The following is a 26,810-nucleotide window of genomic DNA, read 5'->3' as shown; positions in this document are numbered from 1 at the left end:
ATGACACTAACAAAATGAAAGAATAATTCACTTGCAATCTAACTGTGCTCACCAAACGTTAATTTTAATTCAAGTTTCATAGATAAATATCTAAAGATTTTAATACAAAAGGCTGCAGGACTTACAGTCGCTTTGTCTAAAACTTTCACTGAATCCTCATCTGCGACTTTGTGTTTCCGGAGAGCTTCTTCCAGAGTCCAGAGGGGTAGGTTCTCCCACTTCCCAAACACCACTAGGTCAATGTCACTGAACACAGAATACATAACACAAGAGGGTCTGAAGACGCTGGAAACTTGTTTTAACTGACATGCATGCTTATAGACTTCATTAGTACAATTAAAATCTATTTCCCATCCTGTCCAATGAAGACTAAATGTGTTGGTAATAATGATTTTGTGGAGAGGGGAAAGCAATTAATGTCTTTTTTTCATACAGGATTCTGGTACTAAACATAATGACTTTCCTATCTGAATGAGCTTAATTGTGACTCAGAAATATTATGAAGTGCTTTAAGCTGGATGCAGAGCAGGTATCCAGCAGGCTACCATTCGTGTTAACACACACATATGTACTTTTATATGCACAGATATCTCTGAAAGGATATGTAAGAAATTGGTAAAAGTGGTTGTTCCAAGGAGAAGCATGGAGCAGAGGTGGGATTGAGACTTTTCACTGTACTGATTTTTGTGCCTGTTCCAAATGTTAACTATGTGAATGTACTACCTATTCATAAAATTTAAGTGAATTTTTAAAGAAAAAGTGACTTTTCATGTTTTACTGAAGCTGAGAGCCTAAACAAGAAATATGAACTTGAGTATTTTATGACTTTTGCAGGCCAAGGACATCTATGGGAAGAATGGAAATTGCCAGGGTCTGTCCACTTCAGAACACTTTAAATTGGGTAAAGTACGCCAAATCAAGCTCAAATCAAAAAACATAATGCTGAGTTTATTCTGGAGAGATTGAAATTTAAAATAATAGTAACCTTGATGGAATGTCTAAACAATTTCAGTTGTTAGAGAGCAAGTATTCACCTTTCAAAGAAACATTACCATTTCCCAAAAAAGAGCCTACAAGGCTGTATGTCAAGAGGTCTCATCTGAGAAGACTGAAACTGAACAAGAATCCTGAAAAGACTAAGATCTTTCTCAGAGAAGAGATCTGTACCCTGAATTTCTGGATCAGGATGCTGGAACCATGACTAGTAGAATGAGTTCTTAATTTGAAAGCAAGAGTGAGTGTCACAATGAGTGAGCGAGAGCAGGACCTACACTGTAGAGGATATATAATCAGACACTTTATCACGATACTACATTAACATCTGTGTGGGTGGGTTAAGTTATGGGACTGGGCAATACTTTGCCAGGTAGTCAATTTCTAAAATTAGTAACTAATTGATTCCACTGCAACATGATCCCTTTTCATCTCTCTGTACCACCTACATCTTGGTAAGATGATGTGAAGTGATATTCTACTTTAAGGTAAATAAAATTAAATGCTAGTAAATCCATTTTTGTTTTGAAAATTTGTTTTGTTCCTTACACATTTGACAATCAAAATGAATACACTCTAGGAAAAGGTACAGTCCTTTGAAAGCTTCATGAGTATACTAACCTAGTAGGTAAATATAGGCCAGTTTTAAAACTTCCAAATATCTGGACCTGAAACAGAAAAAGAAGTTACTATATTGAGTTATCAGATAAAAAGTCACCAAGATATGGAGAAATGTCAGTTTTTGCTACCCTCTACTGGTACACTTTGGTATGACAAGAGCATTTCTTTTTTCTAACCCCATGCTTCACAAAGTGTGGACTCTGTTTCACAAGCAGACATTCTAAATATAATTTAAATGTATCTGGTTCAAATATGAAACACATAGACCAAAATGCTGTCCCTTAGTATCATCAGGAGACTGGTTCCAGTCCCACCATGTCAAAATCTGGAAATGCTCGAGTCCCTGCTATAAAATGGCATAGTATCTGCATATAACGTATGCAAGTCCTCCCATACACATCATCTCTAGATTACTTCTAATACCTAGTACAATGTAAATGCTATATAAACAGTTGTTATACTGTATTTTTTAAAAAATTGTATTGCTTTTATTGTTGCATTGTTATTTTTATAGGTCTTTTTTCCCCCCGTGAATATTTTCAATCCACTGTTGGTTGAATACGGAGATGCAGAACCTGTGGATACAGAAAGTCAACCACAGGAAACTTTCAGAAGTAGTTCAGATTGCTAATTTTCTCTCATTATCCAGAAACAAAATCAAAAATCCTTATTTCTTGTTCTCTAAGCAGGAGTCTTCCAATACTAAATTACTCAATTGGGGTCAGACTACTTCAACTATAGGGCAAGTAGGTCAATTCCACAGAGAACATCAGGCACCATCATTATAACATCGTGCTGCGGCATAAAACTGGGATGTATTCTACCTCAACCCACGGAGAAGAGAACTCAGGCAGGACTATGTATGCAGGTAATTGTAATAAAAGGATAGGCCGGATGCTGTGGCTCATGCCTGTAATCCCAGCACTTTGGGAGGCCAAGGCAGGTGGATCACCTGAGGTCAGGAGTTCAAGACCAGCCTGGCCAACATGGTGAAACCCCGCCTCTACTAAAAATAGAAAAATTAGCCAGATGTGGTGACTGGTGCCTATAATCCCAGCTACTTAGAAGGCTGAGACATGAGAATCGCTTGAACCCAGGAGGCAGAGCCTGCAGTGAGCCAAGATCGTGCCACTGCACTCCAGCCTGGGTGACAGAGTGAGACTCCATTTCGGGGGAAAGAATAAAAGGATAAACAGTGAAACCAGTTCAACCTTTGAGGCGAGATGAACCAGGGAGCCTAAACACAAGCTCATGTTTCTCATCTGTAGTTAGATGTATCGTGACTGGCTGGCAATATATATATATATATATTTATATATATAACATAAAAACACTGATATTCTTCAGAATATCAGTAAGTACCCAGTCAGGACAATAAAAAATGTCTCAGCTATTGCCAAATGCCCCTGAGAGCAAAATAACCACCACCTGAAAACCACTGATTTGAATCACATAAGAGAAAGAATGCGATGTTATGGTCACTGCTGATAAAATATTAGTATCCTCACCTTTTCCCTTTACCAACAGTGTCATACACATACTGTCATATAAATACAAGTGTCTATACATACAAGTTTTACATACAGTGAAACTTATTTGTTTTACCAACTGGACAAAAACCTTCCCTGGCTTTCCTACCACCTCCCAGGAAAGTGCATAAAGACAAGCTATAGAACACAAAGTAATGGATTCTATTAATATTACTTCGTGTAATTCTTTGCATACACAAAATTGTAGAAGAGGCCCTCAAAGATCCCTAAAAAGTGAGGATTAACTTGGTACCAGTAACAGGCCAAGTGTGGTGACTCATGCCTGTAATCCTAACACTTTGGGAGGCCAAAGCGGGCAGAATGCTTGAGCCCAGGAGTTTGAGACAAGATTGGCGGTACAGGGAGACCCAGAGTCTACAAAAAATACAAAAATTAGCTAGGTGTAGTGGCATGCACCTGTTGTCCCAGCTACTCAGGATGCTGAGGTGGATCACTTGAGCCCAGGAAATCAGGGCTGCAGTGAGCAGTGATGGCACTACCGCACTCCAGCCTCAGCACACAGTGAGACCCCCATGTCAGAAACAAAAAAACAAAAGACTTTCTACTAGTAACAAAAACAACAAATAAGCCAAGAAGAAATCCTGAGCAATCATTTTGTTCACTGACTGGAAGCTGTCTAACAGACAATTAGCTGGTCTGAGAGAAATGAAAAAATGGCAATTTGAGGAGAGAAATAAGAAAACAGTTATGCCTGCATTAGCCAAAGGAAATGAACTTGTAGTAACAAAAGTTCTTACTTGACATTTTCATTCAGCCATAAACAATTATATAATGTTTACCCTGGCAGGCTGGAACTGAGGAGTAATGAGGTTTTGATATAGCATATCCAATAACAGACTACTACAACAATCAGGTTTGGTTCATCTTTCTTCTCTTTACACTAATTCTTAAAGATATAGCTTGCCTTTAGTAGTTAGTTGCTACTGGCACTACAAAAAAAAAGAAGTTGTTAGTTATCCAATCCAATGAAAACAATTAGGAAGCTTCAAACTTTAAAGACTGCAGAAAATTGTTTGCTTTAAAATTTAAGTAGACCACAACTCTACAGAGCACTTTTACTTGCATGTGAGGACTGGCATGAGATACCAGCAGACAGGCTTCCATCCCACGGACAAGGACCACCCGCAGCACCAGCTACCCGGGAAGGGACTCACGTCAGCGCTGGGCCAGAGCTCCTTAATTACACTCTCGATCCTGTTCACCACCTCCATCCGCATCTTCTCCTCCTCAGGTCTTGGAGACATGTATTCATAAAAATCACTGATTTCTTCATGCAGACTGAAGAAAAAAGCAGAAAAGTTAATATGAACAGGGACACTCTAATGAGAAATCACTATCTTAAATAATCTTATATAATTAAGTCTTATAATTCAGCTGATGACTACCTTAATTTTAATGTTATAACTCAAAGATAAGCTAAAATAGGAATGTACAGAATTCAATCAAAAAAGCCAAAATAATTAAATTTAAGAAATTTCCTGTGCAAAACACTTGCTGGGGTGCTGGTGATTAAAAAAACAGAAAAAAAGCATACAGCCTGGTCTCTGCCTTTCCACTTCTGATCTAGTAGACACAAGAAGATACTGAACCCAGGTGACACAGGCAAGCTTGCTGGCAGTGGGGACTCCTCACAGTAGCAAACAGTACACCTTTCGCAATGTTTGCTCAGTGAATTAAGTGTCAGATGAACAAATCAGCCAGTGAACAACAGCAAAGTCTTGAAAAGAATGGCTGGCAGACAAAGGCTCCATGAAGGAGCTGAAGACTTCCAGAGCCTGCGAGGTACAGGCAACCAGCCAGCTACGTGGGCTGTGGCAGGCAGAGTGAGAGAAGCATCTGAAGAGGAAGGCAGGCCCCAGTAGAGGGCAGGCTCTGAATGACTGGCTAAGAGGTTCAAGCTTTCCCCCAGTGGCAACGGAGTTATTTAAATGGTTCTGAGAGGGAATATGGAGAGACTGACTTTAAAAATGCAGCATTTTAAGAAGATTAAACTGACGACTGTACAATGGACCAGTGAAGAGACCAGACTGGATGCAGGGAAAAGTCATGAATCACTGAGTATATAGAACTGGATGACCTAGAGGATGGTGGCAGGAAAGGGGTGGGCTTCAGAAACAAAACACACGTACGTACCCACACCCCGTGGCCAGGCACAGCACCTGACTAACACGATGGTAGGGGGCTAAGAATGCCTTGGAGGGCTGAAGCCTGAGGGACTGGGACAAAGCTACTGGTCTGGATGAAAGGACAAACTCACTGGGCTGAGCAATGACTTGAACGTGGTCAGGATGGGGAACAGGGAGAAAGCAGCATTCCTTTCTAAGTTGGTGAGGCTGAAGAGCTATGGCTGGGAAGGGAAAGTGAAGTGGTCAGCTCATCTTCTCTGGAGCACTGACCACCCATGAGGCCTGAGCCACAGAGGTAAGCACAGGGTCTCTCCCAACTGGGACAGACCAGGAGGCTTGGAGCAACAGGTGCAAAGAGCCTCAGGGCAAGGAGGGGCAGGGGGTTTGGCCTGGGGCATAGCGGTGGGAAGGAAGGGCAGACACAGTTTCCCAGAGCCTTGAAGAAGGGGCATGCCTGCAACTGCATGGCACCTTCAGGACCCAGAGCAGAAAGCTGGAAAAACTGGCAGACCAAAAAAATCATTTTAGAGAAGGGAAAAAAAAGTTTCTACAGCCCAATCCCCAAAGGCTATAACTTGTGCTACAAGAAACCCTGGAAACTGAAAATTTGACTGATTAAGCAGTCAATAGTTCCTCCCTCTTCTGGTTTTTTATTTTTAGCCTAAGAGTCAAAAACCTTGAGTTCTAGACTCAGCTTCTACCTGAGGGCAGCTGTGTTCCCTATGACAGGTGACTGACACTCTCAGGCTTCAGTGTGTCAAGTACAGCACACCAGCTGGTGAGCAGGAGCCTTGTTTCAGACCCTTAGTTTCAAAACCTGGGCCTTTTGTAGAGGATGATTTACAACAGTGTTCGGCCTGTTTACTATGCAACGTATCCTAAAAAGTGAATCTTAAAACTCCAGAAAGGTCTGTAGGTTCATCCAGAAGATATCCCAGTGGGGCCATTTTCCTTGCTATGCCCCTGGGTACACTGGGACCTTAAACTTCTGTTTCAAAGTTTTATTTTGCTCTGAGTTTCCCAGGTTTGATTTTGTTCTCTAAGGTTATCTATCCTCTTCTGCTTCTTGAAGACAACAGCTGAACGGGAATAGCTGTTAGGAAGCTTAGGGCTTGCTGTGCTCTTCTGCACAGGTCGGCTGGCAAAGATGAGGGCCATGAATAAACAAGAGAACAAATGGACTGCTTCTTATCTCACTGCATAGTCTACTGTGAGTGATCACAGTTTATTTGTAGTTCTAAAACAGATCCATAGAAAAACTGTATTTAACCAACAGGGGGAAAAAAACCCTCCTAAATGTGACTGCATCTTCTCTCAAGACCCCCTTGCGCATTTTCTAATTCAAATAAAGGCAAAAAATATTTAGCGCAACTGCCAGTCAGTCTGAAGTCGTAAGAAACTGATTAAGAATTCATTCTCTCTGGCAGAAGACTTCCCTATACAGTGGGGAAAAAAAAAAAAGAATTCATTCTCTGGTCAGGCACAGTGGCTCACGCCTGTAATCCCAGCACTTTGGGAGGCTGACGCAGACAGATCACCTGAGGCCAGGAGTTCGAGACCAGCCTGGCCAACATGGTGAAATCCCATCTCTACTAAAATACAAAAATTAGCTGGGCATGGTGAAGCATGCCTGTAATTCCCAGCTCCTTGGGAGGCTGAAACACAAAAATCACTTGAACCTGGGACGTGGAGGCTGCAGTGAGCTGAGATCATGCCACTGTACTCCAGCCTGGGCAATTGGAGTCAGACACCATCTCAAAAAAAAAGAGAATTCATTCTCTAAACATTACCAAGTGCCTATGTTCAAGGCACTAGGAAGAAACTGACTTGTCAAACATGATCCTTGCCCTGGGTCACTTGCATCTAACAATGAAAAGGAACACTTACTTAAAGTAGTTTTGCAGTGTGCTCAATGTATATATTCTGCACTATTCCACTGTAGACAGCTTCCAGATGAATGATTCAGAGCTTTCCAATGATCATAGCTGCCCAGGATGGACTGGGTTGCCTTGGGCTAAGGTCACTACCAGCATACAGAAACTAGATGACCATGGGGCAAACAAAGGTCCAATAAAAGGGATTTCTGAACTTGGTAAAAATTGGAGAAGATTCTAAAATTCACTTTCAGTGCTGTGATTCTAGGGTTCTAACTAGCACAATAATTTTGGGGGAAATTGTTACAGACTTAGAAGACAAGCTCTGACAACTAGTCTTAACAATCAGTAGCCCATGGCACCACCCTCCTACTTAAGGAAAAATGGTTCCACTGGTTACTGTATTTTGACTGACGTATATTTGCCACATTAGAAGGGGGGAAAGAGGAATATAGTAAAAGAGGAAGGCTATTATGAAAGCAAAACCACCCATGCAAAGGCGGAAGAGGAAACCCAATCTCAGTTTCTCATCTAACCAGGCACAAGCATCACTATCTCACCTATATGTAACTAGCTATGTGTGAAATACTCAGAGACCAACCAGATAAAATATCTTGGAACACTGAGCAAATAAACCTCAAGTACAGATTTTAAAATAATTCTGAGGGTCTCTATCCCCAGGACTGAGTAATTTTACTGCCACAGTGCCTTGCATATCCAGGTACTTAAAATACCCTGACAGACTGGAAATCCATTTGGAGAGTGTACACTGTAAGTCTGGCTCTCATTTGAGTGTCACAGTGGACACCTGAGGAATTTTGTAAGCTTGCTTTCACATGCTAATATAATTGTATGCCTCTGAAAGCACCCAAGTACACAGAGAAAACTTCAGCTTCTTCGGTGTTTGGATCAAAATTTAGTATGATTTATAAATAGGTACTGCTGAACAACACGCGCCCAGTGTTACAGTTTCTCATATGAAATTATAAAACACATTACACTGAAGAATGACAAAATTACAGAATATAATTCTTCTGTGATCTGCACTCATATGTACCCAAACTAAATGCCCTCTGAAGAATATCAGTGTTTTTATGTTAAAAGGAAAAGTGGCCCAGCCACAGTGGCTCACCCATGTAACCCTAGCACTTTGGGAGGCTGAAGTGGGTGGATTGCTTGAGTCCAGGAGTTCTAGACCAGCCTGGATGACATGGTGAAACCTCATCTCTACAAAAATACAAAAAATAAGCTGGCTGTTGTGGCTCACGCCTGTAATCCCAGCACTTTGGGAGGCCGAGGCAGGCAGACCACAACCAGGTCAGAAGTTTGAGACCAGCCTGACCAACATGGTAAAACCCCGTCTCTACTAAGAATACAAAAATTAGCCGAGCATGGTGGCATGCACCTATAATACCAGCTACTCGGGAGGCTAAGGCAGGAGAATCACTTGAACCCAGGAGGTAGAAGTTGCAGTGAGCCGAGATCATGCCTCTAAACTCCAGACTGGGCAACAGAGCAAGACTCTGACCTACAGCCAGCCCCTCTGCTCAGCACCGTCCCGTGTGGCTCATCCACGCTTCTGTTCAGGGGTGACACTGCTTCCCAAGAGATACCTGCCCAGATATAGCATGTCTGAGCCCACCTCCACATCAAGGTCCAGTTTTCCCAGTTCTATAACTGAAGCCAGACCCCTTTAATTACCAACTTCATCCTTATATGAAGGAACTGACAAAGTTCTATTAAATAACTGTCAATAACAGGACATCCCTCCACCAAAAAAGCTGTCAACAGGACATCCCCTCACCAAAAAAAAAAAAAAATCTTAAGGTCCATGATATCCAATTTTGAAATGGATATATTGAAAAGGCACTCATATATATGTGGGGAAGTATAAATTACTACAATCTCTCCAGAGGCTATTCTACTAATAAATGATACCATTTATACAAATAATTTTTAAAATTTCCCTTCTTTCCATCCTCCAGAAATATTTTCATGAGGACACAAGTATATCTGTATAAGGATGCTCACCACAGGATTATTTAAATATTAAAAAATTTAAAAACAATATCAATGTCCATCAATGGGATCTAATTAAATAATCATAGAAGCACCCACTGACTGACTTTCACTTTATAGCCAATAACATTTTTAGAAGAATGAAGTAAAGCTATATAAGCTGATAAAGATGTCAGATATGTTAAGTTTCAAAGAAAATGCACAAAAAATGTGTTCGGCAGAACCCCTTTTGTATGCATTAGAAAGACATGTGCCAGGGGCAGGGGTGGTGGCTCACGCCTGTAATCCCAGCACTTTGGGAGTTTCCTGATCACTTGCGGTCAGGAGTTTGAGACTAGCCTGGCCAATACAGTGAAACCCCATCTCTACTAAAAATACAAAAATTAGCTGGGTGTGGTGGTGGGTGCCTGTAATCCCAGCTACTCAGGAGGCTGACGCATGAAAATCACTTGAACCCAGGAGGCAGAGGTTGCAGCAAGCCGAGATCACGCCACTGCACTCCAGCCTGAGCGATAGAGCAAGACTCCATCTCAAAAAAAAAAAAAAAAAAAGGGACATGTAAAAACACACCCACACAGAGGGGAGACACAAAATATGCTCCTATTTGCATTGCAAGTTTTCTGGAAGCAGAATTGTTAAAGAGATTACCTTAAGGACAGGGACTTTTGCCCAGTGGAGGGTACAGGCAGGAGAGTTAGGAAGACTGTAACTTTTTATTTTGTACCTTCCTTTCTGAACTACTATAATTTTTTAAAAAAACATCAGCATGTATTTGTCCGCTTTTCAAACACCGATTATTGTCTTCTTGATGAGATTATAGACCAGATTTGTTGTCACCTTTGTATTTTCTCATGTGAAAAATACAGTTCGGAGTTACGTGTTCCACTCAGTAACCAGCCCTCTGCCCAACTCACATAGAACAGAGTCTATATACGATAGATAATGAATGTTAACTGTGATTACAACTGAAGAAAGACTCAGGGGGTTATTTTAAGAAAAATGCATACATGCTAATCAACAATGTATATTTTAAAACAACAACTTCATCACAAAAAATTCATTATAGAAAACTAACACAAAGCAGAAACACTTAAATTACTTGAGTAATCTAACCTTACAGACACACTTAGAGGGTGATGTGGGCTGACTGTGGAAGGAGCTCAGTGACTAGCCTATGGGCAATACTGACACCTGGGAACACAGAAGACCCCCAAACCTAGGAATGCAGTGACAGCACACAGCAGTACATTTGGCGAAGTTTCTGCATGCCTACCGCAGTGTGTGTGCTGAGTTTCTGCTAGTGTCTGGCCCACCCTGAGATTTACATACTCAAACATGTTGCAAGGCAAATTTCTGGAAGAATACACAAAAACTGCTAAGCAGGACTTTCCTCTGGGGTGGAACAGAGGTCTGAATTTGCATGATTTTGTACTGTTTGATTTTTTTCAAACCTGCCTAGGCACCAAGAGAAGTGAGTGACTCAAGGCCCTGGGGTAATGGCAGCGCAATGACTGACATCTTCAGAAGACTGCAGATGAAACTCATGCACACATTCAGCCTCCTGTACTTGCAGCTACCAGCTAGACATCTCTACCAAGATGTCACCTCAAACTAAACAAGTCCAAAATACAACTGCTTGTCATTCTCTTAAACCTATCCCTACTCCTTGCATTTTCCTCCCTGAGTTACTGTTTCCTTGAATGGAAACTTCAGTCTTCGTTGGTTCACCTTTCTCCATCTACAGAGCCAAGAGGTTTCCAAATCCTTCTACCCAAAACCAAACCCCAAACACTGCCAAATCAGACCCTGTCCCTCCACCTTCCCTGACAGTGCTTTGAGTTCAAGTCCTTTTTTCTCTCATAGAATACTGTGGCAGCCTCCAAACTGGTCTCCCTGCCATGAGCCTCTCCCTAGGATATTGCTGCTTGAATACCAAGGTCCCCTTCGTTAGCCTACCTGTGTCATTTCCACACTCCTTATGGTAACACAGCCTACCTTTCTAGGCTCACTTCTGAAAGCTTCTGAGCCCTCTTCTACGACAGCCCCACAGAACTGGACTGGGGGCATGCCTTGCCTCTTCAAGAATCACCCTCTTACTCAGCTTTGGAGAGCTCAAATATCAGCTTCTCTGTAAAATTCCCAGAGGCAGAATGACTTCAGAGCCTCCTGAGAGCTCCTAGAGGATGGCAGGCCAGGCCTACCTGTGGCAGAGCAATTAGGCTTACAGGCCTCCGTACTCAGACTCAACTCTGCCTGCTTCGGCTCTGTGTGCCCAAACGCAGGACTCAGCACAGAGAAGCGCCTCCTTAGGGAGGGACCTTCTGTTCACAGGAGGACATCTACCCACCCCGATATCCACATAGTCTCAAAAGGGACATGATATTCCTTAAAATGAGCTCTGAACCAAGATCCAAGAAAATGGATGCTCACACAGTGTGGCTGAGAACTGACAAAACCAGAAAGGAGGACAATTTGATCCAAGAACTATAGATGTCCACAATCCCTGAAGAAGGCAATTCCACCTCTCAGAATATAGCCAAAGGAAGTAAGTCTGCATGGGCACAGAGATAAGGTGATAAAATATTCACAATCAACATGTAATTTTCTTTAAAAAGCCAAGGTTTACAAGTGGAATGACTAATGCTTTACATTTTAAAGTCTGTACAATGCGCCTACCTTCTACAGTACTGATAACAATACAAGGTCACTTGAAAAAAAGCCATGGCTAATTAGGAAGATCTCCAGTTCCAAAGCAGAAAGTCAAAAAGCCCCCTCTCTTCTGTATTTGTGGACAAGAAAATTCATTCCCCTAAATAATTTGTACTATCTCCCAAGATTTAAAAAAACAAGGGAGAGAGAAAATACAGATGATATACAGATTTAAATACAGAAATACAAATTTAAAAGGAAAAAGAGCCCATATATCTTACTTTTACGAACACTGCAGGCATTTACAACAGTGAATCATGGCTAAGAAATGCCACATTTGCTATGGTAACCCTTCCTCGGTTAGGACATGAGAGTAGAAGTGCAGGGAATGGATACTCATCTATGTGTCCTAAATTACAGCTTTCATTTTTTAATTCTTTTAAGAGGTACTCGTGCCTGCTTTCCTAGAAATTAGAGCATTCCCTTTAAATGCCATCGCCAGTTGCACTCAATTTCTGCACTACAATTTTTTAGGCCAATGTTTCAGAAGGATGGTTTTTCAGTTGATTTTCTCTTGGTCCCTTCCCACTTTGCTGCTACGAACAGAGATAATAAAAACCACCCGATTCTCCCCAGGCCTCTTTCTTTTGCCACCCAACCTTATCACTACTTTCAATTGATTATAAGGAGAGAAGAAGAAAAGAAATCATTACCTAGAGTTACTTTATCTAATTCAGGTCAAAAATTCTTTCCCCTTCCAATAAAATTTCTGAACTAACCAAACTACTCTTGAGTAGATCTAACCAAATTTGGGTAAAGTCAAGAAGCCTAAAGAGAATGGTTGATATGGTATTCTCTATCATCAAATATGTTGAAACTAAACCTTGATTAATAAATGTATTCCCCAAATGGGAAATCTTGAAGTAGCTGGGTGAAGAAAAAAAAACAAAACACAAATAAAGCAATCTTTCCAAATGCCAATAAGAAGTTTGTTATATTCTTAAATATTATAATAAAATATGGATGTGTTTAACCCATATAGTCCGAACATCAAAACTTCATTCATGGATTTATTTGCTGTTTCCTTTTAGCAGAAGGGCTGCTGGTATTTAAGAACAGATACTGCTCTGTAAAAACACAACCATTTGTGACATCTTTCCCTTTGTTATAGTACAGGTAAAAGAAGCACAGAATCAGCAAAGGGGTACCTTACATTCAAGGACCCCTACATATGAAAATCCCAGCATCCAAAACATACTAGCAGTGATTACTTGCTCAATAAATAATTTATATTAAATAGGACAAGCTCCCAATGCATATTTAAAATGTTTTAACTATTAGTAGTGACTACTTGGATAATGAAACTGGAAACAAGACTAATTCGGAGAAAAGATATCAGAACTTTCTTTTTCTACACTATTGAAATATTTTGGCTAAGTGCTGGTATTTATTTTTTTCTTTATATTAGAGATGGTGTCTCACTATGTTGTCCAGGCTAGTCCCAAACTTCTGAGCTTAAACAATCTGAGCACCTTAGCTTCCCAAAGTGCTGGGCTACAGGCATGCATTGCTGCATCCAGCCTTTTTTTTCTTTTAATAGACAAGAGTCTTCCTCTGTCACCCAGGCTAGAGTACAGTGGCTCACTCTACACTCTACCTCCAGGGTTCAAGCGATTCTCATGCCTCAGCCTCCTGAACAGCTGGAATAACAGGTGCATGCTGCCACGTCCGGCTAATTTTTGTATTTTTGGTAGAGATGGGGTTTCTCCATGTTCGCCAGGCTGGTCTTGAACTCCTGACGGCAAGAGATCTACCTGCCTTGGCCTTCCAAAGTGCTGGGATTACAGGTGTGAGCCACCTCGGACAGCCAGTGCTGGTTGTTTTTTTGTTTGTTTGTTTTTTGTTTTGTTTTGTTTTTGAGAGTCTGGCTAGAGTGCAGTGGTACAATCTTGGCTCACTGCAATCTCCATCTCCCAGGTTCAAGAGATTCTCTCATGCCTCAGCCTCCTGAGTAGCTGGGATTACTGACATGCACCCCCACACCAAACTAATTTTTGTATTTTTAGTACAGACGGAGTTTTGCCATGTTGACGAAGCTGGTCTCGAACTCCTGATCTTAGGTGATCCACCTGCCTCAGCCTCCCAAAGTGCTGGAACTACACATGAGCCACCATGCCCAGCCCAGTGCTGGTATTTTTAAAAGCAAAAACAAATTGATTCACAAAGAATCCATTACACATACAACAAAAACATAATGTGTACAAACCTAGACTAGACTAACTTTTACAAGGTCCTATTTTTTTTCAGAATTAACAAATAAAAAAATAAACTCTGGGCTAGATGAAGTGGCTCAGGCCTATAATTAGCAGTTGTGGGGCTAAGGGCTGGAAAATTGATTGCCTGAGGCCATGAGTTCAAGACCAGCCCAGGTAACAGGGCGAGTCCCTGCCTCTACAAAAAAAATTTTTAATTAGCAGGGTGTGGTAGTGTGCACCTATAGTCCCAGCTACTCAGAAGGCTGAGGCAAGAAGATTGCTTGAGCCTGGGAGAAGCTGAGGCTGCAGTGAGCCATATTCATGCCACTGTACTCCAGCCTGAGCAACAGAGTGAGACCCTGTCTCAAAAAATAAAAAATAAAAAAACCCACAAAAATAAAGCAAAAGGCAAGTATTCAAAATAGACAAAGAACTCATAGTACTCAACAGTAAGAAAATAAACAATCGATTTTTTTAAATGGGCAGAGACCTAAACAAAGACCTCACTAAAGAAGATACAGAGGTGACAAGTAAACACATTAACAAGATGCTCAATGTCATATATCACTGAGGAACTGGAAATTAAAACAAGTGGGACAGCATTATATACCTAATAGAATGACCAAAATCTAGAACACTGACAACACCAAATGCTGGTGAGGATGCACAACAACAGAGATTCTTATTCATGGCTGGCAGGAATGAAAATGGCATGGCCACTTTGAAAGATCTTTTCTTTTTTCTTCTATTTATTTATTTACTTACTTTTGCTTCTTCACCCTCTGACTCATCTTTTTTTCTTTTCTCTCTTTTGTTTTTAAGTCAGGGTCTTGCTTTGTCACCCAGGCTGCAATGCAGTGATGTGATCATAGTTCACTGCCACCTCCAGGTCCTGTGCTCAAGTGATCCTCCCACCTCAGTCTCCCAAGCAGTTAGGACCACAGACACATATGACCATACCCAACTAATTTTTTAATTTTTTGTAGAGATAAGGTCTTGCTACGTTCCCCAGGCTAATCTGGAACTCCTGGCTTCAAGGGATCCTCTTGTCTCAGCCCCACATTGTGCTAGGGTTACAGGCATGAGCCATCACACACAGCTGGCAGTTTCTTAGAAAACTAAACATACTCTTACCATACAATCCAGCAATTGTTCATACACAAACCTACACCAAATGTTTACAGCAGCTTTATTCATAATTGTCAAACTGGGCACAGAGTATACCTATAATCCCGGTTACCCAGGAGGCTGAGGAGAGGGGTTCACTTGAGCCCAGGTGTTCATGAGACCAGTAAGGAAAATACAATGACACACTGTCTCAAAACATTTTTAAAAACTATCAAAACCTGGAAGCAACCAAATGACCTTCAGTAGGTGAATGGATCAACTGTGGTACATCCATACAATGGAATGTTATTCAGGACTAAAAAGAAATGAGCTATCAATCCAGGAAAAGATATGGAGGAATCTTAAATGCATATTGCTAGATAAAAGAAGCCAATCTGAAAAGGCTATATGCTGTATGATTCCAAGGGCATGACATTCTGGGAAAGGCAAAACTATGGAGACAGAAAACAGACCAGTGTTTGCCAGGGGCTGAGGGAAGGGATAAATTAATAGGTGAAGCACAAGATTTTTAGATCACAAACTGTGTCCAGCATCCTTTATTGAATGTTCCATCCCTTTCTCAGTGACTGAGTACATGCTGTTCCAGTCTGCCCAATGGACTGTCCCCTAAGAGCTCCCCTCACCCCCCACAGTAATTCTATCACCCCACACTTTCCTAGGGAAACAATTCCTATCCCTACTATTCCATGTGATTCTGGTGAGGCTGCACTGCAAAGCCAGCTGGCAGTTCAGGGCAGGAAGAGCCATGGGTAGCCCCCAGATAGTGTAGCATCCCCATGGTCATGGGCCAAGGATGGGCACATGGCCACAGCAGCCCACGTGGTATCTTCCTTAGGACTTTACACACTGACTCTAAGGAAGGTCACTTCCCTCTTTGATCTCAAACTATAAAAATAGAAGCCCGGAAGTATCAAAAACCATACCTCCTTTCCTCTGGCTGCACAAAGGAAGCTATTCACAACAGGAGAAAATGAAGCCAACCCCAAAAAATATCAAAGTCAGGGAGAGATAGGCACTGAGCTTTCTCTGGAGTCACTAAAGCAAATACCACCTTTGCTTAAACAATTATGAGTTTATTTACCTTGCACTTGAAAGACTCCTGATTCATACACAAAGCCTTTGATTATATATACTCTCATGCATAGTTGGGTCAGGTCTTAAGTGTTCTTTTCGCATCTATGGCTATTTCTGTCTATTTGAGGGCTCAGATTACCCTTTAAAATTCACATATAAACCTATAAGTAGTCGATAGTACAAAACCAATAGTCTTCCAACTCATCTTTAGTTTTCAAAATGTTGTTGGATATTCTTGCCTGTGTTGTTTTCAGCTTTGTTGAAACTGTGGTCTCTGTCTCAACTACAACTGAGAAAGCACTTCTCTGCATTGCCTTGTATATTATTTGAGGATAATAAAAATCTATAGATACACCTATTGTATACTCATAACTTTGTAAAAATTTTAAATCTATACAATTATAGGATTTTTTTTATAGAGACGAGGTTTCACCGTGACCTCAGGTGATCCGCCTGCCTTGGCCTCCCAAGTGCTGGGATTACAAGCGTGAGCCACCAGGCCCAGCCTAGAATTATAGTTTTTAGAAGCACTATGGTAACAACTGTTTCCTCAACAACCTCCACAATCTCATCCCAGTTCATGTCAAAAGGTCAATTACGAAAGTCATACTTTCTTGACAACTTGTTGTATGGGGAGGAAAATCAGATCTTATTTATTAATAATTTTTTTTTTTTTTTTTTGAGACAGAATCTCACTCTGTCACCCAGGCTAAAGTGTGATCTCAGCTCACTGTAGCCTCCGCCTCCTGGGTTCAAGCAATTCTCCTGCCTCAGCCTTCCGAGTAGCTGGGATTACAGACACAGGCCCAGCTAATTTTTGTATTTTTAGTATTTCACCATGTTGGCAAGACTGGTCTTGAACTCCTGACCCCAGTGATATCTGCTCACCATGGCCTCCCAAAGTGCTGGGATTACAGGCATGAGCCACCACGCTTGGACTATTAATGATATTTTTAAAAGCCTGGTGTTAGCTGCTATGTGTTTAGTTATATGTTTAAATTTGGGCTGGGCATGGTGCTTCATGCCTATAATCCCAACACTCTGGGAGGCTGCAGCAGGAGGATCGCTTGAGCCCAGGAGTTGAAGACCAGCCTGGGCAACATATTAAGAGGGCATCTCTACAAAAAAAATTAAAAAATAAATAAATAATATTAAATATATTTTAAAAGTAACCATTAGGATGACTATTATATATTTAAAAAAAAATACTAAGTGTTAGCAAGAATGTGAAGAAATTAGAGCCCTTGTACATTGCTGGTGGGAATGTACAATGGTACAGCTGTGTGAAAAACAGTATGACAGTTCTTCAAAAAAGCCAGACACGGAATTACCATACGATCCAGCAATTCCATGTCTGGGTATATATTCAAAGAATTGATATATTCAATTGATATATTCAAACATGATTCAAGATAGCCAATAAGTAGAAGCAACCCAAATGTCCAATAATGGATAGATGGAGAAACAAATTGTGATATATACATATAATGGAATATTATTCAATCTTAAAAAAGAAAGAAATTCTGACGTATGCTACAAAATAGATGAACCTTGAGGACATTAAGCTAATGAAATAAGCTGGTCACAGAAGGATAAATACTGGTCGATTCACTTATGTGAGGTACCTAGAGTAGTAAAATCTCTGTCAGAAAGGTAGAAATGTAGCATGGTGGCTGCCAGGGTGCTGTAGGAAGGGGAGAATTAAGAGTTCGTGTTTAATGTTTCCATTGGAGGAGATGAAAATTTTCTGGAGACAGATGGTGGTCATAATTGCACAATTATGTGGATGTATTTAATGCCACTGATCTGCACACTAAAAATGGTTAAGACAGTAAATTGTATGCTATGTGTATTTTACTATAATGTTTTAAAATGTAGCTACCCCAAAGAATTGTCATTAATGAAATGTGGTATGTCCATACAATGGACATAAAAAAGAACAAAGTATTGAAACATGCTGCAACATAGATGAACCTTGAAAATATCATGTTTAGTGAAAATAAGGCAGACACAAAAGATATGATTCCATTTATATGCAATATACAGAAGAGGCAAATCTATGCAGACATAAAAAAGACTACTGGGCCACAAGGACCGAATGTTCTACAGGTATGGGGTACCCACCTGGGGCTAAAATGTTCTGAAACGATAAAGTAACAGTGGTTGCACAAGACTGGGACTATACTTACTTAATGTCACTGGAATGTACCAATTAAAATGGTCACAGGTAAATGTTAGGTTTTATGTTTTAAGCATATTCAAAAATGCACTGTTCTTTTTTTTAACCGTGTTGCCTGGGCTGGTTGCGATCTCCTGAGTTCAGGCCATCCACCCGCTGCAGCCTCTCAAAGTGTTGGGATTACAGGCGTGAGCCACCACACCCAGCAGAGTCTTGATATTTCTTTTTTTTTTCTTTCCACTTTTTTTTATTTACTGCATTTTAGGTTGTGGGGTACGTGTGAAGAACATGCAAGATTGTTGCATAGGTACACACATGGCAGTGTGATTTGCTGCCTTCCTCCCCTTCACCTGGCATTTTTCCCCATGCTATCTGTCCCCAACTCCCCACCCCCCACGGTCCCTCCCCTATTTCCCCCCAACAGACCCCAGTGTAGTGTGATGCTCCCCTCCCTGTATCCCATGTGCTCTCATTGTTCAACACCCGCCTATGAGTGAGAACATGCGGTGTTTGATTTTCTGTTCTTGTGTCAGTTTGCTGAAAATGATGGTCTCCAGGTTCATCCATGTTCCTACAAATGACACGAACCCATCATTTTTGATGGCTGCATAATATTCCATGGTGAATATGTGCCACATTTTCCCTGTCCAGTCTATCATCAATGGGCATTTGGGTTGGTTCCAGGAGTTTGCTATTGTAAACAGTGCTGCAGTGAACATTCGTGTGTATGTGTCCTTATAGTAGAATGATTTAAAATCCCCTGGATATATACCCAGTAATGGGATTGTTGGATCAAATGGAATTTCTGTTTCTATGTCCTTGAGAAATTGCCACACTGTCTTCCACAGTGGTTGAACTAATTTACACTCTAACCAAGTGTAAAGTGTTCCTATTTCTCCACATTCTCTCAAGCATCTGTTGTCTCCAGATTTTTTAATGATCGCCATTCTAACTGGCACGAGATGGTAACTCAATGTAGTTTTGATTTGCATCTCTCTGATGACCAGTGACGATGAGCATTTTTTCATATGATTGTTGGCCTCATATACGTCTTCTTTTGTAAAGTGGCTGCTTATATCCTTTGCCCACTTTTGAATGAGCTTCTTTTTTTCTTGATCTGTTTTAGTTCTTTTTAAATTCTAGATGTCAGCCTTTTGTCAGATGGATTAACTGCAAAATTTTTTTCCCATTCTGTTGGTTGCCGATTCACACTAATGACTGTTTCTTTTGCCGTGCAGAAGCTGTGGAGTTTAATTAGGTCCCATTTGCCTATTTCGGCTTTTGTTGCCAATGCTTTTGGTGTTTTGGTCATGAGGTCCTTGCCTATGCCTATGTCCTGAATGGTTTTGCCTAGTTTTTCTTCTAGGGTTTTTATGGTGTTAGGTCTTATGTTTAAGTCTTTAATCCATCTGGAGTTAATTTTAGTGTAAGGTGTCAGGAAGGGGTCCAGTTTCTGCTTTCTACACATGGCTAGCCAGTTTTCCCAACACCATTTATTAAACAGGGAATCCTTTCCCCATTGCTTGTTTTTGTCAGATTTGTCAAAGATCGGATGGTTGTAGATATGTTGTGTTGCCTCCGAGGCCTCTGTTCTGTTCCATTGGTCTGTATCTCCGTTTTGGTACCAGTACCATGCTATTTTGATTACTGTAGCCTTGTAGTATAGTTTGAAGTCTGGTAGTGTGATGCTTCCTGCTGTGTTCTTTTTGCTTAGAATTGACTTGGCTATGCGGGCTCTCTTTTGGTTCCATATGAAGTTTAAGGTGGATTTTTCCAGTTCGGTGAAGAAGGTCATTGGTAGCTTGATGGGGATAGTGTTGAATCTGTAAGTTACTTTGGGCAGTATGGCCATTTTCACGATATTGATTCTTCCTAACCATGAACATGGAATGTTTCTCCATCTGTTTGTTTCCTCTCTTATTTCGCTGAGCAGTGGTTTGTAGTTCTCCTTGAAGAGATCCTTTCTGTTCCTTGTTAGTTGTATTCCTAGGTATTTTATTCTCTTTGTAGCAATTGTGAATGGCAGTTCGTTCTTGATTTGGCTCTCTTTAAGTCTGTTATTGGTATATAGGAATGCTTGTGATTTTTGCACATTGATTTTGTATCCTGAGACTTTGCTGACGTTGCTTATCAGTTTCAGGAGATTTTGGGCTGAGACGATGGGGTCTTCTAGATATACAATCATGTCGTCTGCAAATAGAAGCAATTTGACTTCTTCCTTTCCTATTTAAATACCCTTTCTTTCTTTTTATTGCCTGATTTCTCTGGCTAGAACTTCCAGTACTATATTGAATAGGGGTGGTAAGAGAGGGCATCCTTGTCTAGTGCCAGATTTCAAAGGGAATGCTTCCAGTTTTTGCCCATTCAGTGTATTGGCTGTTGGTTTGTCGTAAATAGCTTTTATTATTTTGAGATACATTCCGTCAATACCTAGTTTATTGAGGGTTTTTAGCATAAAGGGTTGTTGAATTTTGTCAAAGGTCTTCTCTGCATCAATTGAGATAATCATGTGGTTTTTGTCTTTGGTACTGTTTATGTGGTGAATTACGTTTATAGACTCACATATGTTGAACCAGCCTTGCATCCCTGGGATGAATCCTACTTGATTATGGTGGATAAGCTTTTTGATGTGTTGTTGCAATCGGCTTGCCAGTATTTTATTGAAGATTTTTGCATCTATGTTTATCATGGATATTGGCCTGAAGTTTTCTTTTCCTGTTGAGTCTCTGCCGGGTTTTGGTAACAGGATGATGTTGTTCTCATAAAATGATTTGGGAAGGATTCCCTCTTTTTGGATTATTTGGAATAGTTTCAGAAGAAATGATACTAGCTCCTCTTTGTATGTCTGGTAGAATTCAGCTGTGAACCTTCTGGACCTGGGCTTTTTTTGGGTGGTAGACTTTTAATTGCTGCCTCAACTTCAGACCTTGTTATTGGTCTATTCAGGGTTTCGACTTCTTCCTGGTTTAGGCTTGGGAGGATGCAAGTGTCCAGAAATTTATCCATTTCTTCCAGGTTTACTAGTTTATGTGCATAGAGTTGTCTGTAATAATCTCTGATGATGGTTTGAATTTCTGTGGAATCTGTGGTGATATCCCCTTTATTCTTTTTTTATTACATCTATTTGATTATTCTCTCTTTTCTTTTTTATTAATCTGGCTAGTCTATTTTGTTAATCTTTTCGAAAAATCAGCTCCTGGATTTATTGATTTTTTGAAGGGTTTTTTATGTCTCTATCTCCTTCAGTTCTGCTCTGGTCTTAGTTATTTCTTGTCTTCTGCTAGGTTTTGGGTTCTTTTATCTTGCTCCTTTAGCTCTTTCAATTTTGATGATAGGGTGTCAATTTTAGATCTCTCCTTGCTTCTCATGTGGGCATTTGCATTGCTATATATTTTCCTCTAGAGACTGCTTTAAATGTGTCCCAGAGATTCTGGTATGTTGTGTCTTCATTCTAATTGGTTTCCAAGAACATCTTTATTTCTGCCTTCATTTCATTGTTTATCCAGTCAACATTCAAGAGCCAGTTGTTCAGTTTCCATGAAGCTGTGCGGTTCTGAGTTAGACTGGCAAATTGGATAAAAAGCCAAAACCCATCTGTGCTGTATCCAGGAAACCCATCTCACACGCAAGGATACACAAAGGCTCAAAATAAAGCAATAGAGGAAGATTTACCAAGCAAATGGAGAGCAAAAAAAAGCAGGATTTGTAATTCTCATCTCTGATTAATAGACTTTAAACCAACAAAGATCGAAAGAGACAAAGAAGGACATTACATAATGGTAAAAGGGTCGATGCAACAAGAAGAGCTAATGATCCTAAATATATATGCACCCAAAACAGGAGCACCCAGATACATAAGGCAAGTTCTTAATGACTTAGAAAGAGACTCAGACTCCCACACAATAATAGTGGGAGACTTTAACACCCCACTGTCAATATTAAGAAGATTAATGAGACAGAAAATTAACGAGGATATCCAGGACTTGAACTCAAACCTGGACCAAGCAAACCTAATAGACATTTACAGAACTCTCCACGCCAAATCCATAGAATATACATTCTTCTCAGCACCACATTGCACCTACTCTAAAACTGACCACATAATTGGAAGTAAATCACTCCTCAGCAAATGCGAAAGAATGGAAATCATAACAGTCTCTCAGACCACAGTGCAATCAAGTTAGAACTCAGAATTCAAAAATGCACTGTTCTTAAAAAAAAAAAAAAAATCCAACAGCTCATGTAGATATCATGTAGCTAATCAGCAGAGATACATCACTGAAGAACTAAGTATTATACTAGGGTATATTATCAATCCTAGCAATGTTATTTCATATAAATGCCCTAATCTGTGAAAACAAATACCAAAAAAACTATTTTCTTTCTTTTTTGGAAACAGAGTCTCACTCTGTTGCCTACGCTAAAGTACGGTGGCACAATCTCGGCTCACTGCAATCTCTCCTTCCCGAGTTCAAGCGATTCTCCTGCCTCAGTCTCCTGAGCAGCTAGGATTACAAGCATGCACCGCCACACTTGGCTAATTTTGCATTTTTAGTAAAGACGGGGTTTCACCATGTTGGCCAGATGGTCTCAAACTCCTGACCTCAAGTCATCTACCCACCTCGGCCTCCCCAAAGTGCTGGGATTACAAGCATGAGCTACCACACCTGTCCAAAAATACTATTTTCTTAATAAATATAATTGTCTGCTTTTTTATGCAAATGTAGAAAACCGTTATATTATTATACAAATACCGCATTACATCGTGGAATGATTAGGGCACCGAAGATAAATAACGAGTGTTATATACAGAGGAGTTTACACTAACAAGAAATGCGCCACATGCTGGGACATTTCAGAAAGAACAGAGAGGAGGAGCCAGCCCAGGGCCTCAGTTCATGTTTTAGTCATTAGCCCCCAGACCTGTCTAGAAAGTTGGGAGGTTCTTTCCTCAAAAAAAAAAAAAAAAAAAATTAGGGAAGTTATCTTCCAGTAGAAAGAAATGCCAAAAGCATTTATAATCAAAGGAACATGAAGGTTCTTTCCTTACAGCTTTATCTTACCATAACACACTTGTAATATTTTCAAATCAAACTGACACAGTTTGATTTTAAATAGGGACAACTCAGTTGAGAATTTAACAGTGAGAAGACAAGGTACTCTGGGGTCATATAAACCACATAAAACAAACTAATATGGTAAAAGCCAATCTGACAGAATTTTGACAGCAAAATTATGTTTAAATACAAACATCATATCTCTAAGATTAAGAATATAAGCTTTTATTTTGTTTGTATTCAATGGAAACAGCTTTCTTATAAGCAATAAGAAAAGCAGAAGTTACAATGGAATTAAGGAAAAGATATGGATCACCAGCTAAACTAAGAAATCCTAAGATTCCTAGATCTACCATGTAGGGAAACAGAGGCAACAGAGTAGACAACAGTGAGATGCCCTACAAATGGTTACTATGGGAAAAGGGAGGGTGGGGAGCAGAACAAGCTCTGCCTGCCAAACTAGAAATGTCAGCATGTATCTTGTTTTGTTTTTTAAAAACCCAGGGTCTCAGGGTCTTGCTATGTTGCCCAGGCTGGAGCACAGTAGCTATTCACAGGCACAATCACAGCTCACTATATAGTTCCTGAACTCCTGTGGTCAAGCAATATTCCTGCCTCAGCCTCCTTAGTAGCTGGGAATACAGGTGCCGGCCACAGTACCCAAGTTGTTTAAAATTGGGTGAAAAAATTAAATGGTACAAGCAGGATAGGGAAAAAAGCAATGTTTCGTAACATCTTTAACTGGGTCTGCTAACACTTCTCCAGGTCTATACATTCTCTATGAGAATTTTTAAATGGTGTGTTTTCATTTCAAGATTACACTAAAACATTAGCATAAGCTGTTCTGGATCATTGAGAAGCTTCCCTGGAAACACAGAGCTGCCCAGGGATTTCACAGTCAACATATGCTGTTTTATTTACCATCAGGCTAAGAACAAACAATAGGACTTTAACTGGTTTGTACTAACAATCAAGAACAGAGGAAGATTTGATCCCTGCATAATATACATGCCAAGCAAAGGACAGAGAACACCCCTCCTAGGTTTTACAGTTGTCAGGGACAAGTGATGAGGGAACTAAGTTACCTCATGGCAAGGTAATAAAAGCCATTCCCAAAGCCTTCAAATCTTCCACAGCAACAATACCATATTCACAATGAGAGGAGCAATGGGAATAAAGATTATCTGCTCCATAAAAGTAATTTTAAATTTATTGATTTTTGTCATTTTATCTGTCTTTAATTTGTAAGCTTATTTTCTTTTTCTAATCTGTAAGCAGGCCAGGTGTAGTGGCTCACGCCTGCCTTCCCAACACTTTAGGCCAAGGTGAGAAGAACTGCTTGAGCCCAGGAGTTCAAGACCAGCGAGTAAGATACTGCTTCAACTTAAAAAAAAAAAAAGAAAAAGGAAGGAAGGCAGAAAGAAAGAAGGAAAGACAGAAAGAAAGAAAAGAATGCATACAAGTTTAAAATTTTTATGTGTTAGAGGCATTTTTTCTTTTTTTAAATATAGAAATGGGGTCTTGCTACTATATTATCCAGGCTGGTCTCAAACTCCTGGGCTCAAGGAATCCTTCCACCTTGACCCCCCAAAGTGCTGCAATTACAAGCATGAGCCACCGTGCCCAGTCTTATGACTGTATCTGGCCTTAACATTGTGATGTTACATTCTTAAGTAACATTATAATGAAAATAACTTCAGCTAGCCATTCAGTTGAGAAAAGACAGTCTTTTCAACAAATATTGATGGGAAAACTGGATATCTATATGCAAAAGACTCAAGTTTGACTTTTATTTTTTTTGGAGATGAATTCTTGCTCCATTGCCCAGGCTGGAAGGGGAGTGCAGTGGTACCATCTTAGCTCACTGCAACCTCTGCCTCCTGGGTTCAAGTGATTCTCCTGCCTCAGTCTCCTGAGTAGCTGGAACTACAGGCATGCACCACCATGCCTGCCTAATTTTTGTATTTTCAGTAGAGACAGGGTTTCACCATGTGGGCCAGGCTGGTCTCAAACTCCTGACCTCAGATGATCCACCCACCTCAGCCTCCCAAAGTGGTGGGATTACAGGCATCAGCCACTGCACCCCAGGCTTCAAGTATGACTCTTAAACTGTATATAAAAATTAACTCAAAATGGATCAAAGACCTAAACTTAGGAGCTAAAACTGTGGAAAGAAAACAGAGCGAAAGCTATCTGACATTGCATTTGGCAATGGTCTCTCAAATATGACACTAAATGTACAGGTAACAAAAGAAAAAATAAAAAGCTTTGTGCATCAAAGGACATTATCAAAATTGAAAGCTTTTGTGCATCAAAGGACATTATCAAGAGAGTAAAGGTCAGGCGCAGTGGCTTAAACCTATCATCTCAGCAGTTTGAGAGGCTGAGGTAGGAGGACTGCTTGAAGCCAGGAGTTCAAGACCAGTCTGGGCAACAAGATGAGACACTGTCCCTTCAAAAATGAAAAATAAATAAAAATTTAAAAATTGACAAGGCGCAGTGGCCCATGCCTATAATCCTAGCAGTCTGGGATGCCAAAGCAGGCGATCACTTGAGGTCAGGCAAGATGGCACGACAGCCTGGGCAAAAAAGTGAGACTCATCTAAAAAAAAAAAAAAAAAAAAAAAAAGTGCAAAGGATGTGATAAAGAGGATTGGAGCCCTTGAACTTTGCCTTTGGGAAGGTAAAATGATTTAGCTGTGGTGGAAAAGTCTGGCCATCCCTCAAAGAGTTAAACATAGAATTCTCACATGATCCAGCAATTCCACTCCTAGGTATAGAACCAAAGGAACTGAAATCAGAGATTCAAACAAGTATTTGGTCACCAATGTTCATATCAGCATTATTCACAATAATTAAAGGTGGAAACAATCCAAATGTCCATTGATGTTGAACGAAAAAAACAAAATGTGGTATACATAAACAATGCAATATTAATTATCTCTAAAGAATTAAAGTGATACAAGCAACCACATGCGTGAACCTTGGAATCAGCCTGCTAGATGAAGAAAGACAGAAACACAATTAAAACATTGCAAAAGAAAAAAAGTCCGAAACAAAATGACAAATATGTAGGATTCCACTTAGATGGAACAGACAAATTGATAGAGACAGATAGATAGTAGGATGGTGGTTGCCACCATCTTGGTTGCAGGGATGGAGTGAGAAACTATTGTTTAATGAGTACAGAGTTTCTGTTTAGGATAATGAAAAGTTCTGGCAATGGTCAATGGTGATTGTGTACAACACTGTGAATGTACTTAATGCCGCTGAATTGTACACTTA

The 26,810-nt window shown here is 40.3% G+C and overlaps 1 protein-coding gene across 4 annotated transcripts in view; it reads right to left on the bottom strand.

The window, feature by feature from the left end:
• TENT4B (terminal nucleotidyltransferase 4B) overlaps window positions 1–26,810 on the bottom strand; it is an 80,204-nt gene that overhangs the window by 19,128 nt on the left and 34,266 nt on the right. For all 4 annotated transcript variants that reach the window (XM_078357787.1, XM_008985846.5, XM_002760936.6 and 1 more), the window contains 3 exons: window positions 4,319–4,442; window positions 1,615–1,661; window positions 126–246 (listed from right to left, as the gene is read on the bottom strand). In XM_078357787.1, coding sequence (XP_078213913.1) covers window positions 126–246; window positions 1,615–1,661; window positions 4,319–4,442 — 292 coding nt within the window. The remainder of the gene's footprint in view (window positions 1–125; window positions 247–1,614; window positions 1,662–4,318; window positions 4,443–26,810) is intronic.

The sequence above is a fragment of the Callithrix jacchus genome, chromosome 20 (assembly GCF_049354715.1).
Source record: "Callithrix jacchus isolate 240 chromosome 20, calJac240_pri, whole genome shotgun sequence".
Lineage (NCBI taxonomy): Eukaryota > Metazoa > Chordata > Mammalia > Primates > Cebidae > Callithrix > Callithrix jacchus.
Note: the sequence above shows the minus strand (reverse complement) of the source record. Positions and strands in the feature narration are given on the sequence as shown.